Source organism: Podarcis filfolensis (assembly GCF_964270895.1).
Source record: "Podarcis filfolensis genome assembly, chromosome: 13".
NCBI classification, from domain to species: domain Eukaryota; kingdom Metazoa; phylum Chordata; class Lepidosauria; order Squamata; family Lacertidae; genus Podarcis; species Podarcis filfolensis.
The window spans coordinates 36,698,294-36,714,721 of NC_139615.1; the positions used below are offsets into that span (position 1 = coordinate 36,698,294).

Here is a 16,428-nt window from a genome sequence, read left to right on the forward strand (position 1 = left end):
CCCCTCATTCTGCTGCTGCTTGCCCTACCGCTGTAATCACAGCACGAATTCTCCAAAAGGTTTATTTTACAAAATAATAATACAAGAACATCCATTCACACACACAACCTGAGGCAGGTATTACGAGGACGCCCATCAAGACGTGTCCATGGTCTCTCCCTCTGGAAAACAAAAGCAGGTGCAAGAGTTCAAGATGGAAGAACACACTCCCCGCCTCCCCAAAAAAGAGGATCTCAAAGAGGTCTTCCTCAGTAAAAGAAAGAACATCATCCCTGCCACTTGTGAATTTTAGGAGTCCCCGGTTGTAACCTTTCAAGCTGTCAGAAACCCCGCACAGAGGACGTGAAACAATCTCTCTGCAAGCCCGTGCTGTAGGCTGAACTGCCTTCCTGGCAAAGGCGGCTAATAGCATTGATCACAAGGTGGTCAATACGTGAGCGGGATTGTTAACTCCTACCCAGACTGAATGCTGCTAGCTTGGCACTCCACTCTGGCCTAGAAAGCTGTAGGGCACAAATGGGGGACCTCTGGGTGAGGAGAGGGAGCAGTGAGCCCTCAAGGGCAAGTACAACTGCAAAGCTGCCAGAGCAGGCAAGAAGTCTACTGAAATGCAGGGGGGAGAGAATGCACCACCACAATATTTGGAAGTTCCTGCTATCTCTCTGCCACCCCCAGCCCAAATTGAGTTACTCGCTAGGCTATCGGGGGAGCAACTGTTGCACTGCGACCTCCGTGCTTTCAAACTAAAAGCAAACGCTGCTTTACTCACACTTTCATTATTTTCCTACTTGCATGCGTCTCTTGCAGGTACTGAGAACAGAGGATTGGGAGGAATAGGAGGGGATTAAGAGCAGGAAGGCCTACCCTATGCAGTGCACAACAATCAAACAGTTGAGGATTATCCCCTACCCGCCCCACAGGTTCTTCGTAATTCTGATCCTATGAAAGTCGCCCAGTGTCATCACCGCTCATCCCCAGAAGAACCAACTTTCTGGGTCCCAAGCCATTAGCATACGTTGGTCAATGAACACTGCACCAATAACCGCGGAATGAAAAGCAAGAACCAGGCTTATTCCTGCCCCCTTTCAATTACGAGAAGCATCATGATCATTACTGTTGTGCAACTGACTTTTCAGTGGATTTGCAGCTACAGTACTGAACCCGTCCTGTGAATGACTTCGCATGCTGCGACTATGGCTCAATGTCCTTTGAAGATTTCTCAGCATGGATTGAAGGCAGAATCATATGCTCAGTGCTGCTACCCATTGCCAAGAACAGCCTTCCCACGTCAAGTATCCTTCTTCGCCTGCTTTTTCAAGTCAGACTTGCCTGGGAAGTTTCTCCACTCTGCACTGCGTTATTGGCTGACCGAGAGGCAGCGACACTAAAAAGTCTGCCCAAACATTTTGGGAAGGGGGATGGGGGAAGAAGAGAACTCAACCCATGCCTGTCATTTTTGACAGAAGTACTGCACTAGGCATTTTGACGTTAAAAGGTAAAGGTACCCCTGACCATTAGATCCAGTTGCAGACGACTCTGGGGTTGCGGCGCTCATCTCACTCTATAGGCTGAGGGAGCCGGCGTTTGTCCGCAGACAGCTTCCGGGTCATGTGGCCAGCATGACTAAGCCGCTTCTGGCGAACCAGAGCAGTGCACGGAAACGCCGTTTACCTTCCCGCCGGAGTGGTACCTATTTATCTACTTGCACTTGACGTGCTTTCAAACAGCTAGGTTGGCAGGAGCAGGGACTGAACAACAGTAGCTCACCCCATCGCGGGGATTCGAACCGCCGAACTTCTGATCGACAAGCCCTAGGCTCTGTGGTTTAGATCACAGTGCCACCCGCGTCCTGTGTCTTAACAACCGGAATGCACATTTGAGGATCGCCTCAAAACAAGGATCTAAAGCAGGGGGCAGGAACGCTTTTCTGCCTGAGAAGCACAAATTTAATGGGGCCCACATACCATTTGGTGGCCAAAGCCAGAGGGGAAATTGGTCAGGCAAGAGGCAGTATCACGTCTGCAGCATGTATTCAAGTGAAGCAAAAACCACTGGATGAAGGTGATCACAAGCAGTGCTTGTGAAGGGCCTGGCCCTGGGAGACTCCTGAGGGTCATAGACTGGCTGGGTGCAGAGGAGTGGTGGAAGGCACCAGCTGGGGAACCCCTAAGGAAAGGCTCAGAGCCCAGGGACTGGTGGTGAGACAACGATGAGAAGACTGGGAAGAGGAGGCGTACGGAGAGTCTGTGGCAGAGAGTAGTCCAGAAGCAACAAGTGGAGGCAGGAGAGGAGGGGGGGGCAAGAAGCAGATATATGGCAGGCTGGTGAAGAAGCCAAGGTGTCTCCCCCTCCTGCTGTGACAAGCTCCCCTCCACCTGGTCTCCTAGAACCCGAAGAGGGATGAAGAGGATGGAGCAGAGACAGAGAAGGCGGAGAAGTCTCAGGTTGCTTGGGAAGGACCCAGGAGGAGGAAGAGACTTAGGGAGCTGTGGGAAGGCAGGGACCTTTGAGTCTCTACAGCTGCCTTGTTGGGGAAAGGCCTACTGGGAAGAGTTGCTGTTAACTTCACTGACACCTTGTGAGTTCTTGCTGACCTGCTCCCGACTCCCGTCAGATAGAGAGGGCTTCTTTATTTGGCCCTGGGCTTGAAGTTCCCCAAATGGATCTAAAGGAATTCAACTGCTCTGTTCTTGTCCTTTACTGGCCTGGACGAAAGCAGAGCTCTCCATTTTTTCCAAGTGCCTCCTGCGTTTTTCTACTGCAAAAGTCCTACATACACTTCAAAAGCTCTAGCAAGGATGGCCAGGCCTAGCCCCCGGCTGGAAGAGGTTTTCAACCCACACATCCCTTCGCCTCAAATTGTTACTCACTGAGTTCATTGAACATGAAGGCATCCTGGTACTCTTTCATGTACTGAGTGGAGCGTGACTCGTCCAGGAACAGCGAGTACACGCGCTTGATGTCGTCCACCTGAACCTCTGTGCCCTGTGAATGGGGAGGGAGAGAGGTCAGGGCTCCCAGCAGGAGAAGAGCACAGCACAAACTCCAGCAAAGTTTCACCACTCCAGACAACTCCCTCCAACTAGTCCTGGGAATGAGAACTGAGGACTATGGGCTTCCAAACGCTTCTAGTTTTATGCCTCCCCCTCAACTCTTCTCCAAGAGCTTAGGGGTTTTGATAAAGACATGCCACTGACTCTCTAAGCCAGGCATAGGCAAACTCCGGCCCTCCAGATGTTTGGGACTACAATTCCCATCATCCCTAGCTAACAGGACCAGTGGTCAGGGATTATAGGAAGTGTAGTCCCAAAAAATCTGGAGGGCCGAAGTTTGCCTCTGCCTGCTCTGAGCTCCCAACATACCTCCCATCGTGGGAGTTAGCAGTCCAAGGCATCAGGAGGGAGCCACGTTGGCAAATGCTGCCCTAACGGCACCAAAACGTTCTTGCTTCCAACTCCAGTCCAGGAGCAGATGCACTTGGTAATCTGTGCCCCTCTGCTTCTGATTGCTTTTTAAGACAGTGGGGATTTTAAATGGTTGTAAGCATAGCACACAGACAGTAGAAGGATGGGATAGACCTTTTTAGAACAATGGGATAGACGCCTGAAGGTCCAGACACCGAGGGCCTTTTGGCGGTTCCCTCACTGCAAGAAGTGAAGCTACAGGGAACCAGGCAGAGGGCCTTCTTGGTAGTGGCGCCCGCCCTGTGGAACGCCCTCCCACCAGATATCAAAGAGAAAAACTACCACCTGACATTTAGAAGACATCTGAAGGCAGCCCTGTTCAGGGAAATTTTTAATTTGTGACATTTTAATGTATTTGTAATCCTTGATGGAAGCCATCCAGAGTGGCTGGGGAGGCCCGGCCAGATGGGCAGGGTATAAGTAATAAATTATTATTATTTATGGAAAATGAAGCTCCTGATATGCACACACACACACTAGGGCACAAGTAGGGTGTTCTTGCAAGCTGCGGGTCAGGCTGAGAAGAGAGGGAGAAAAAGTAAGGATTTATTGGCCTTTTGAAGAATGGCAGCACAGGAATTGTGCTGCCCCGTGGAAGTCCCCGGCCTCTACAGAGTGCCAGAGCTCACCTTCCTCTTGCGACACACCAAGCTGGCGGCTGTGATGAGCTGGATGGCATAGCGCAGGGAGGTCTCCAAGCCGATGCGCGTCAGCACGGTGTAGGCGTCTTCGTTCATCTCGACATCCTCCTCCTCACACCTGCAAGAGATACTCCAGCTCAGAATAAGGAAAGCTTCCACAGCGCAGGGCGAGACGCTGAACAGCAACATCAAAACTGTGATGCGGTAAGACGGGCAGGGCGGAAGCATCCCTCTGAGGCAGGAACTGCTGCGCCCTCAAGCTCCCTCTTGCTCACCGGATTTTAAGGATCTGCTTGGTCTCCTTGTCACTGTAAGGGGAGGTCGAGATGATGAGCATGCGGTCCAGGAGGTCAATGGGGATGCCGTGGGGGCTCTGGTAGTTGGTGCCACGAATCCTGCATCGGAGAGGACAGACCCAGAATGAGAGGCGGCTGAAGGACCTCCGTTCCTGCCAACCTGGTGTCAGGCGTGGAGAGGCCTCCCCTCCCTTTGGTAACTTCGCAGACAAGAATTAATGAGCAGTTTATATTTTATAGTCCTTTTCATTCAGTTACCTGGTTGCGAGCAAAAATCCACATCTCTCCACAAGGAGAGCAGCTGGCTACTCTAAATCCTCCTGCTTCCGTCTCCCGCAACGTCCTGGCGCCAACAGGAACTTCCTCCTCTGCATTCTTTGTTCTCTAATATGGACGGACTTCCTAGTTCTTGGGGAGGGAGGGTCCCGCACCATAGCTGTCAAAGTTTCCCTTTTTTGAAGGGAAATTCCCTTATTCCGAATAGGATTCCTCGAAGAAAAGGGAAAAGTTGACAGCTATGTCCCCCACACCCTCTAATGACGTCTCTGCTGGCTGTTCCCTCCCTCCTGTTTCTCTCTCTGTTATCTCATAACTAGGCAACTCCTGTTGAAGCTGCTCAGTGTCTGTGTCTCTCTCTGCTCCTGAAACCACTGGAAACGGGGGAAGCAAATCTTCCCCTTCCCCCTCCTCCTCTTCAAAGAGGAACTTATCCGCCTGAGAATGCATTCCCCAATCCTCTGATTCAGACCATTCCCTGACACCTGGGGGCAAGGAATCTCCTCTAGGCAGCAGGCATATTCCTCTCAGCCTCTCCCTGTATGCAGGGCAGGTCCTCCATATTGCTGCTGCATTCAGTTCAGTGACGTAGAGCCATGCCTTCAAAAACCACTTACTTAAATACCAACAGCTTTCCATCAATCTAGTTGTGACTTCATCAGCGATGGCTGGCGTCTCCATCACCTCCCCTCTAGAAGTGGGGTGCCGGTGCCTCTGCAGATGTCGCTCACAGTCTCCCCATCCCAACCACAAGGCATCTTCCCACGGTGCCCTTGTCTACCACCACCCTGCCTGCATTCTTGACTGCAGAGAAAAAGCCCATCTCTAGCCCGGCTTAGGCGCCTCTGCCAGTGAATAAGGACCTGGCTAGGATTTTCAGAAGCAAAAAAGAGGTTTCAGTGTTCTGCCCAGCCTGTGTGCTCTGCCTCGTGGCAGGTGCAGAGTTAGTTACAGGAGGCATGGAAGAATTACGTCATTGCCTGGGTCACTGAGAAATGGGATTCTGATCAGCGACTAGTCAGCTGCCAAAACGCCACCACGCCCGGTGCCCGACTGCCCGGTGATATGGTGCCATGCCCCACCCCACGTTGAACTCTGCCAACCTGGTGATGCCTCGATTGGTAGCCATGATGAGGACAGGCGCCATGTCACTCTCCAGGGCCCGGTTCAGGAAGGAGAAGCACTCAATGTCCAGCATGTGGACCTCGTCAATGAACAATACCTGGAAGGGAAATGGGGAAAAAAGGAGGAGAATGGCATTGCCCACCAGCAAAACACTCAAACCAGAGGAAAGCATGGAAGAGAGCAGCGGAGGGTGCAACACGCGCTCTAAAACAGGACTCACCCCTGGGATCACCTCGGCCTTGCCCTCCTCTCGCCACTCGGCGACCTTGGCGTTGATCTGCTCTCGTACCTCGGATTTTATCTCCCCTGTGTCACCTGGGAGCATACACAAGGTGAGGGAGGGGAAGGAAGAGGCATGAAGAGCTGCTTCTTCAAAAACAGGGCTGCCTTCAGATGTCTTTCCTTGACATCTGATGGGAGGGCATTCCACAGGGCGGGCGCCACTACTGAGAAGGTCCTCCGCCTGGTTCCCTGTAACCTCACTCCTCGCAGTGAGGGAACCGCCAGAAGGCCCTTGGAGCTGGACCTCAGTGTCTGGCTATATGAAGGGGGTGGAGACGCTCCTTCAGGTATACTGGGTCGAGGGCGTTTAGGGCTTTAAAGGTCAGCACCAGCACTCTGAATTGTGCTCGGAAACGTACTGGGAGCCAATGTAGGCCTTTCAGGCCTGGTGTTATGTGGTCTCGGCGGCCACTCCCAGTCCAGATACAATGATGCAGCAGCCTAAATTTCTGCAAAACCCTCCAAGTAAGGGGTCAGGAAACGTTTTCAGCAGGGGGCCAGTCCACTGTCCCTCAGAACTTGTGGGGGGGCAGACTATATTTTTTTGGGGGAAATGAAGGAATTCCTATGCCCCACAAATAACCCAGAGATGCATTTTAAATAAAAGGACACATTCTACTCATGTAAAAACATGCTGATTCCTGGACCGTCCGTGGGCTGGATTTAGAAGGCGATTGGACCGGATCCGGCCCCTGGGCCTTAGTTTGCCTACCCATGCTCCAACTCCAGGTTTCCAATGAACTACTTCCACCCCACTCCCCCCAGTTCATCCATTTCGTCATACCAGAGAAGAGTGCGAGGAAGCCCTGTGTGCGGCTGTTGATGACATCAATTTCGTGCAGCGAGACTGTGTGCACCACTTCCTTGCGCTTCTGCAGCTCCCCGTCAGGGCACTGAACAAACTTGGTCTGGGACAGGGAATAATATAGGCAGTTGGAAGACCTGAATGCTTCTTGTGCCTGGCACCCAAACCCATTCATGCTCGAGCCCAGGGGCAGAAAACTCTTGCAAGACAGGCACATACGAAGCTAACTTACGTGAAATTAAACTGTGGGTCCATCTATCTGCTCTAACAGCCAGCAACTCTCTTAAGGCAGGGATGGGGAACTGCGGCCCTCGGGATGTTGCTGGACTACAACTTGCATTGGCCCTAGCCAGCATGGCAGATGGTAAAGGATGATGGGAGTTGTAGTCTAAGAACATCTGGAGGACCACAGGTTCTTCATCCCTGCCCTAGGGTCTCAGGTCCATCTCCACGAGATCCTCTGACCTGGAGATGTTGGGGAATGAGCTGGGCACTTTCTGTGTGCGAAGCAGGTGTTCCACTGAGCTATGGCATCTAACTACGGCATGCAAAGGTCGCCTCTCACAGGCAGCCACCATCAACGGAGCCTTGGGATCTCCCATCACCTCACATCAATTTGCACTTCTCACCCCCCACTGCAAATACCTGCGAACCCATAGCATCGTAGTCCCTTGCCCGGGTAAAGGAGCGTCCTAGTTTGGTGATCTTCCCCGTGGCTTTGTCAATGGTAATGACATCCCTGCGGACACAAAAAGGAGGAGGAAATATGAGGACTGGGCCCTGCCTTTTGGCAAAGTACCCACCCGCCATCGCTTCAGGAGGGCAAGTTAATCTATCTTCTCTCCTCAAAACTGATGCACGGGTTAAAGAGCACTTAGTAGGGTAGGCTGTATTTCTTTCCATTCATGGCTATGGGTGACAAGAAGCCTAACCTACACTAATCAAACTTCAATAACTCCACCAGCAAGGGTAGCTCTGCCAAGGCTCTCTCTGCTCTGGGGAGAAAATGCAGCGCTAAGGAGGATCCTCAGTTTTATGATGGTTAGGTGAAATTCGAAAGGGGTGGAACCAGAGGCAGCTGAGCTAGTCAATCTGTTCAAGCCTGAGCTGCATAACTTCATCAGACAATATCGATCTTGCTATATAACGCTGCTGCACTATCAGGGTGGGATCGGACATCGCAGCCGGCAAGTAGAAATGAACGCTTGGCTGCCAAGCCTAGCTGTAATTTGTGGACCTCTGACATTAATGATTCTGAGTCAATGTTTTCATGTAAGTGGGATACACATACTGTGTGTTGGTTCTGTAAGAGAGTTAGCAGCTTTAAAAGACATTTAAAGGCAGCCCAGTATATGGAAGCCTTTTAATGTGTAATGTTTTATTATGTTTTTCTATATCTTGGAAGCCGCCCAGAGTGGCTGGGACAACCAAGTCAGATGGGCAGGATACTGATGATATTATTATTATTATTATTATTATTATTATTATTAGCAGGAGGCACTGTATTCTAAACCACTGAGCCACTTGGGCTTGCCAATCGGAAGGTCGGCGGTTCAAATCCCTGCGATGGGTTGAGCTCCCGTTGCTCTGTCCCAACTCCTGCCAACCTAGCAGTTCAAAAGCATGTCAAAATGCAAGTAGATAAATAGGTACCGCTCCGGCAGGAAGGTAAACGCCGTTTCCGTGCGCTGCTCTGGTTCACCAGAAGCGGCTTAGTCATACTGGCCAGATGACCTGGAAGCTGTACGTCGGCTTTGACTGGACTTAACCGTCCAGGGGTCCTTTACCTTTTTACCTTGCTATTATTATTAATTTATGTGGGCCTGTAGGGGCAAAGTATAAAGACTGCTGAACTTCAGGCCTTCCCAAGCAATGTCCTCTGATTTCCAGGTAATGTATTAAATACTCCTCTGTGCTATTCACGAACTGTGTTCACCTTCATCGCTCCTTCAGTGGTAGACATTTCCCACCCCATCCTTTCCTGCTTCGATTTGTCACTCAAGTATGCGTCCCTGTTGCCCACAGAAACCGGCAATCCTGACTTCCTTCACAGATACCAGACAGCTCAGGAACCCTAACTCTCTGTGCCCTTCCCCACTGGCTCTCCCTTCGCACCTGTGCCCCACCTCCACGCCCGGCCGTGGCTCACCCAGCCTGCACTTTCTCCTTGGTCAGGGACTCAATCATCTTGGTGCCCAAGTCATAGATGGTCTCCATCTCAGTTGTCTTCAGTGTCAGCTTCCCCACCTTAGCACCCTGCAATGAGAAGGAGACAGTCAACATTCCTCCAGCGCTTGTTACCTTGATAAATGGGCTGCTGTGTGCAGTGCTGCCATTACTGGGCAACAGCTAGCCTGCCATCTCCCCGGCATTATACCACGGCCTCAACTCACAGTGCCAGTCGCTGGGCGATCTATTTGGATCTCAACCACTTCACCTTCAATGATTTCTGTTTCCTCCCTGCAAGAATAAGGGGATAAAACTGATCTCAGCAGGCGAAGAGGGTAGACTGCAGAATACCTCACTTTCCTCAAAAAGAAGAGCAGGAAATATAATTTCAGATGCAGCTGAGGAATCCAACAGGCCTTGCTTCACTGTGTGTTCCGCTCTCCGGCCAGAGAATTTAAGACACTGGCTCCTAGTTTATTTTCTGAAGACCTATTTTATCCCATTAGCCGCTAAGATGGCATTAAATGCACCATGCAAAATGCTACAAAAGCCAAAACCAACCACCAAACATGTTGCTGCCCAGCTCTCATGCTCAACAAGTTTTTTAAAAGTTTCCTAGAATCCTCCTTGTTGACTCCCCTCACTTCTGTTTGAATCCTCCAGTGCCCAGCCTCAACGTCCTGTTTTAAACTCCCAAGCCACCCCCAGAGAACAAAAGACCTCCCGGCTGCTTCTCACTTGATGCGGACGCCAATGGAGCGCCGGAAGGCTTGAGTCAGCGCCTCGGTCTTGCTCATCTCCAAGGAGAAGATCTCGCTGCCAGCAATGGCTGTGAAAGGGGTGTCAAGGCCCAGGGCCTGCGCCATTCCTTAGAGAAGAAACGGCAGCTTGGTTTTACAACACATGACTTCTTTCTCTTTTTTTCATTCTTTTATTTATATTTTATACATTTATTTACATTTTATACGTTCTTTTATACATTAAAAAATATTTTGACAAGTAGGATTCATAAATAAATAGGAATAAAAATGTGCACCCCGCCGAGACTGTTCCATTGTAACTATCCAACCTCCCAAAATTTCAACACCTCTTGTGATGGTTTGACCCCTTTCCATTTTAACAGTACAAATTCTACAAACACCTTCCATATCTCCTCAAAATCATTTCTGCATATTGCCTGTCCTAACTTAATGGCACATGTTAATTTATCATTAATAGCTATATCCCACACCTCTTTATACCATTCTTCCATTTTATATTCTGCTTGCCCCTTCTACTTCCTGGCTACAGTCATACCTCGTTACGTCAGTCTCTGGTTGCGTTTTTTCAGGATACGAACGCGGCAAATCTGGAAGTGTATACTTCTGGGTTTCGCCGCATGCGCAGAAGCGCTCTGAGCGTCTTGCACATGCGCAAAGCTCTCTATTGCACCGTGCGCATGCGCAGAAGCGGTACTCTACTTGCAGACTTTTCGAGATGCGAACAGCACCCCAGAACGGATCGAGTCTGTAACTAGAGGTACCACTGTATAATAATTTGTGCAGCTGTCAATAAATTTGTGAACAAGTCCTTCATAGCCTGTGAACCTTCCACTGCATTGTAAATTGATAATAATGCTACCTCTGGCACTATCCCTACTTCAAGTGTCAGCAGAAGTAGTTTTTGTGTCTGGACCTTACCCATAGCAATGGCGGTCTTTCCCGTGCCTGGTTGGCCAGCGATCAGGACGGCCCGACCAGCAATCTTCCCCTCCTTGATCATCTCCAAGATCACACCAGCAGCTCGACGGGCAGCTAGTTGGCCCACCATGCCCTGGGACACCTAGCCAGGTGGTGGGGAGAGGGAGAGAAAACAGTGAAGGAACAGGAAAACCAAAAGGTCCCACACTTACTTTATTCCTTCATTTCCACAATCACATATCTGTATTCCTCTCAAACACATACACAGCACCCTACCTTCCTCCCCATTCCCACTCTGTACTATCCCTTATTTATTCCTTTTTATTTCACCCTGCCCCCTGTAAGTCCATTAATGCACCCACAAACATCAAAAAGCTACATAAAGGCTTATGATTCCAATGGCAACACATACAGCTTTCATTCAAGCCACTTGCATTCACCCATTTCATTACCCTCCAACAACCCACTCACTTCCCCCTCTTGCATAGAAAATGGTGGGAAAGGGGCTAATCTATATTTGTTATGATGTTGGCAAATCCCTTACTTTCCACTGCAATTGGATGGACAAAGATAACCAGAGGCAGAGCAAGGTGAGAGCATCAGCGTTAAAACCCAGGAAGCTTTAGCACTTTCAAGGTTATGTGTATAGAAAAAACATGATCATACTACATACGTGGCCCCAGAAACAAGTGTCTCTATATCCACAATGCATAGCAACAACCTCTGTACCACTCATCTGTTATTACATATTTTGAAAGCTCCTAGTATTCCACTTTCTATTTGATTAGATTTTACCAATCACACACACACACACACACACAAAATCTAGCAACTCTCTGAAAGCTCTTTTTCCAGGTACCTGTCTGGGTTCCAACGTATCATCTAAGCCAAGTCCTCTAATGTGGGAGTGGGCACCTGTGTGAGAGACATGCAGACTATTATTAGATGGTCAGTGACCCACAAACCCATCTGTCCTTGTCCTGCCCCTTGATCAAATATGCTTTTTTAAAGCATTTACTTCCATGGAGAAAGCAGCATAATCTTCAATGAGGAACTTGACAAGTCCTATTCAGGCATTTGCTTCAACTCTTTCGGTTGTCATCTGTCTGTCTCAAGAGACAATGGAGTGTGCCCCCAGGGGTGAAGTCAAACCACTGGAGAATCACAGCGCCCGCTGTGGCTGCAGAGACTGGTAACTCGTATTGTACCTCCCGCATTGTTTTTGCTGCGTTAACAGCACCAGAGTGACCTCTCCAGGGCGCAAACAGTGTGGATGGAGGTCCTGGGCTGCCCAGATGACATGACCCCTTTCTCAGCCTCACTGATGTGGTCCAAAAGCAAGCAGAGCAATACATTTGGCACCAGCTTGGCTGCCAGAGTGGCCGGAAGGAGGTGTACAAGATGCCATCCAAGGGTTAAAGGTGTACAGTGATGGAAGACCTGCCCCAATGTCCATTGGCATGGCAGTGCCTGTCTGCTGAGCCCAGGAGCACCTATGCACATTCAACTGAACATGAATTCTTGTGCAATTTAGAATCCAAATAACACAGAGTCCCCAATTGCACAAAAGCTCCTTGGCATGTTTGTTCAGGCATGTCCCTTTCATGTGCATGCCCCCAGCTCTTTATACACTTTTAACCCCCATGTGTTCAGACAAACACCTAAAGAGAATATTAAATTTTTAAATAAATTGGAATGCCAGGCAAAAATGGGAGACAATCCCAGGTCAAGGAACAATGAAAACTCACCAATCCGTTCAATCCGGGTGACATCCCGAACTTCAGGGACCTTGGTAGCCTGAAAGAGAAAATGATTTAATGAGGCCTGCCAACATCCAGGTATCAATGGACACGTTTCGGAGGAAGAGTTACACTATGTTCCATACCTCATCACCACAAAGCATTCTAAACACAAGCATTTAGTCCTTTCACATATTTGGATGTGACTTTCCACAACTACTGACTACCCGGTTTCTGAAACAATCAAGTGATGGATATAGAAAGGGCAAAGAAGCAGGATGATGAAGATGGAGGAGAGAAAACCTTGCCTTTTTCCTTGACAGGGCCTCAAGATTTACAAGGTAAAACCACAAAACGTTAACGTTTGCAGGCTATATCTGCAAAGCTTATATGAGAGCCCGGTGGTGTCCTTAAGAGGGGTGCAGTGGTTGGCGTGACAGAAAACCCCTTACTCAGCCATTCAATGACCATCACCATTCAGCTCAGCCTTGAAATTCACTAACGACAACCAGTCTCAAATTAACTGATGCAGGGAGATGAAAGTTAAGCATGGATAAGAAAAGACTGAAGGGATATAAAGGGCTGTCACATAGAAGATGGAGCAAGCTTGTTTCCTCCCACTCTTGAGGGAAGGGCCCAAGTCCCTTTCTTGTGGCTTCAAGTCACAAGGAAGGAGATTCTGACTATACTGTACACCAGGAAGAATTTTCTAAGAATCACTGAACTGTAGAGTTGGACAGGATCCCCAACCACTTGCAAGGCAGGAATCCCAACAGGCAGGCCCCGATCCAATTTGAAGCCATACTAGAGCCTACTTAGCTTTGCACTTTGATTGATGAGAGCTTTCTTGACACAAAGAGCTTTCCTGACAGTAAGGACTATCCCACAGTGGAACAGGCTCCCTCCGCCGTCTGACATGGATGCTTTAGTTGAGATTCCTGCATTGCCAGGGGCTGGTCTAGGTGACCATTTGGGGTGGCTTTCAACTCTACAATGTTATCCCAGCTGGAGCTCCTTGGAGAAAAGTCCGGATTTGAAAACGCATGAGATGGATGTATCTGTCTTTAGTAAGGGGTGGAGGAGAAACCTGTGGCCCTCCGGTTCTCGCTGGACTATGCCCATCATAGAATTGTAGATTTGGAAGGGACCCCCAGGGTCATCTAGCCCAACCCCCTGCAATGCAGGAATTTCAGCTAAGGCATTCATGACAGGCGGCCATCCAACCTCTACTTAAAAACCTTCAGGGAAGGAGAGCCCATGACCTCCCAAGGGAGACTCCATTCCACTGTCGGAAAGTTCTTCCTCACGTTTAGTCGGAATCTCCTTTCTTGCAACTTGAATCATCCCTGACTGCTGGCCATGGGGGGCCGGGGCTGATGGGAATGACCACAACATTGTAGGGGTTGGGAGGGACCACGAGGGTCATCTGGCCCGACCCCTTGCAAAGCCAGGACCATATTTTGCTCCCACGTGGGACTCGAACTCGCGACCCTGAAATTCAGAGCCTCCTGTTCTGACAAACTGAGCGGTCCCAGGTTGCGGTCGGGAGTCGCACAAACTTCTGAGGAGATTCCCCACCCCCACTCCCCTCAGGTGGGGCCGGTGAGGCTCCAGGGGGAAGCCCTAGGGCGACGCACGGAGGCAAACGGAGGGCAGGGGGGCGCCCCGGACCCCCTTCCTCCCCACCCAAAAAAGTTGCGATTAATCCGGGTCTCTTTCCTGGAAGGGGAAGAGGCTTGTCGCTCACCGCGGCGGTTGCCATGCTGCTGCTGCTGCTCCTGCTTCAGTCTCGCGCCGTCTCTAAGCACCAGCCCGCTCCGCCCGCCCCAACAGCTTCAGCAGCCCGGGAGCAGAAGCCGGAAACAGGAAGCGGTCGTGCCGCTCTAGCTGATCTCTATTGTCGCCCCGGTCCTCCAGCTCATTCCTCCCTATAGAGGGGCCCTTAACGACAGCCTTCCCGACGGATTATGAGGCTCCCGCAGCCGCGCTGGGGCTGATGGGAGTTGTAGTCCGAAACTTGGGAGATGGGGAAGGTTTTGAAGGAAGATTTTAAAAACGTTCTCGCCATCACCTCATACTGGTTCACAGATCACTGTTTATTTATTTTTTTTGCTTGGCGTCCGCCTGTCTCTAGAGACTACTAGAGACTAATGTTGTAATTTAATACTAATGTTGTATTTTAATCTTGTTTTTAAGTTGTATTTATTCAACTTGTTTTTATTACTGCTTGTTAGCCACCCTGAGCCCGGCCTTGGCTGGGGAGGGCGGGGTATAAATAAAAATTATTATGATTACTATTATTATTATTACTACTATTATGTGTTAAGTCACTTCACTTTATCTTGCCCAAAGCATCCTGTCGTAGAAAAATTATGGGTTGGCTTTTGCTGCCCACCTCCCTGAAGTAAACGAAACGGCATCCCCCCTAAGCCCATTATAAGCCATAGAAAAATGGATGAAGGTAGGATCCAGTGAAAGCAAGACATATCTTTATTTTTCTTTTGCAACTAGATCCGCCGACTCCCCCGCCACACACACACCTCCTTGTGAGGAAGTGAGAGACCACAAACAAAGTGTGCAGGAACCTTTAAAGACCTGAGACATCACCCAATCCCTTAGCCAAAGGCCACCCTAAAAGCATAATGCATACAAAATCGGCCTTATATGCTCAAATCATCTTGCCCCAGCAAGCAACCTGTACCAGCTGAAGTTTCCAAAGCGACTTCAGAGGTATATAACATATTGCATATATTGTTATATTACATATAACATATTGCAGAGGTATATAACATATTGCAGTAATCTAACCTAGAAGTTACCTAGAACTCCTGCCATGTATATCCTGTGCCAGGGACACAGTTCATTCTTCCAGGCCTCAGAAAGTTTTAGCCACACTGCCCGTAAGAACATCACACCATTGATTCAGGGCTCAAACTGGTTTTATTGAACACAACAGCGAAACAAAAACTTGGAGTAGGGGGTGATTTATTTTAGGTAGTTTGGTTCCCAGCTCAAAAACATGGCTCCTCTTAGAATAGCTGTCACTTTGATGCAGCAGCTAACTGCTCCCTGCCTGCCCTCCCTACCTCCACTGTAAGCTATCTTATCCGCCCCCCCCACCTTTGTGTGTGTTCATATATATACCATACATAATCTATATGAACATAGTGGCTTTAGCATGGGATGGGGTTTAATCAACATAAACAGTATTGTGTAGTGATGTGAGAGACTAGGGTTCAAATCCACTCTCGGACATGAACTTCACTGGGTGACCTTGGGCCAGTCACCAACTGCCTCAGTCAAACCTCACAAGGTTGATGTGATGATAATATTGGGAGGGGGGAAAGGATGTAGGCCACTTTGAGCTCCTTGAGTGAAAGGTGGCATGTAAAATGTAATACAGTGGTACCTCGGGTTACATACTCTTCAGGTTACATATGCTTCAGGTTACAGACTCCGCTAACCCAGAAATATTACCTCGGGTTAAGAACTTTGCTTCAGGATGAGAACAGAAATCGTGCTCCGGTGGCGCGGCGGCAGCAGGAGGCCCCATTAGCTAAAGTGGTGCTTCAGGTTAAGAACAGTTTCAGGTTAAGTACAGACCTCTGGAACGAATTAAGTACTTAACCCGAGGTACCACTGTAAATAGGCAAGCTATACGTGGTCCCTTTCTGATAGCTCAATCCTACATATTTACTCGGATGTCCTAATGAGTTAGTGGGCATAGGATCACTGCCAGAGTTATGCAGGCAGGAGCTTGCATGAAGAATTTTGCAGCAGGAGTAGTGGGGGCGGGGAGGAAGAGACACCTCCTCAGTGGATGTTCATATTCAGGATGCTTCCTGCAACAAATTATTTAAAGAGATGGGTATGGCAGAAGGTTGACGGGACAAAAGGGAACACCAAGCAAACAAAAATGCAGACACCAACCAAAGTACTTGATACTGAAATA

General features: G+C 49.3%; 1 protein-coding gene across 2 annotated transcripts; it reads right to left on the reverse strand.

Annotated features, from left to right (window-relative positions):
* Window positions 1-46: 46 nt before the first annotated feature.
* RUVBL2 (RuvB like AAA ATPase 2) lies at window positions 47-14,363 on the reverse strand. 2 transcript variants are annotated; one of them, XM_083583232.1, is made up of 16 exons: window positions 14,224-14,363; window positions 12,486-12,534; window positions 11,597-11,652; window positions 10,738-10,879; window positions 9,797-9,926; window positions 9,283-9,349; window positions 9,039-9,145; window positions 7,535-7,628; window positions 6,869-6,992; window positions 6,023-6,117; window positions 5,781-5,899; window positions 4,381-4,500; window positions 4,094-4,223; window positions 2,871-2,985; window positions 770-810; window positions 47-161 (listed from the first exon to the last, which is right to left on the reverse strand). In XM_083583232.1, exons 1-15 carry the CDS (start codon window positions 14,236-14,238, stop codon window positions 785-787), a joined length of 1,389 nt encoding a protein of 462 aa, XP_083439358.1. In that variant the 5' UTR covers window positions 14,239-14,363; the 3' UTR covers window positions 47-161; window positions 770-784. The 2 variants fall into 2 exon arrangements, with proteins under 2 accessions (XP_083439358.1, XP_083439359.1); XM_083583233.1 differs by lacking the exon at window positions 770-810.
* Window positions 14,364-16,428: the final 2,065 nt, after the last annotated feature.

Coding starts and splice junctions, on each gene's coding strand:
- RUVBL2 (XM_083583233.1), bottom strand. Junction 9,146..9,282: donor ATCGCCCAGCGACTGGCACT/GTGAGTTGAGGC, acceptor TTCTCATTGCAG/GGTGCTAAGGTGGGGAAGCT. Junction 6,993..7,534: donor ACGATGCTATGGGTTCGCAG/GTATTTGCAGTG, acceptor TCCCTGTCCCAG/ACCAAGTTTGTTCAGTGCCC.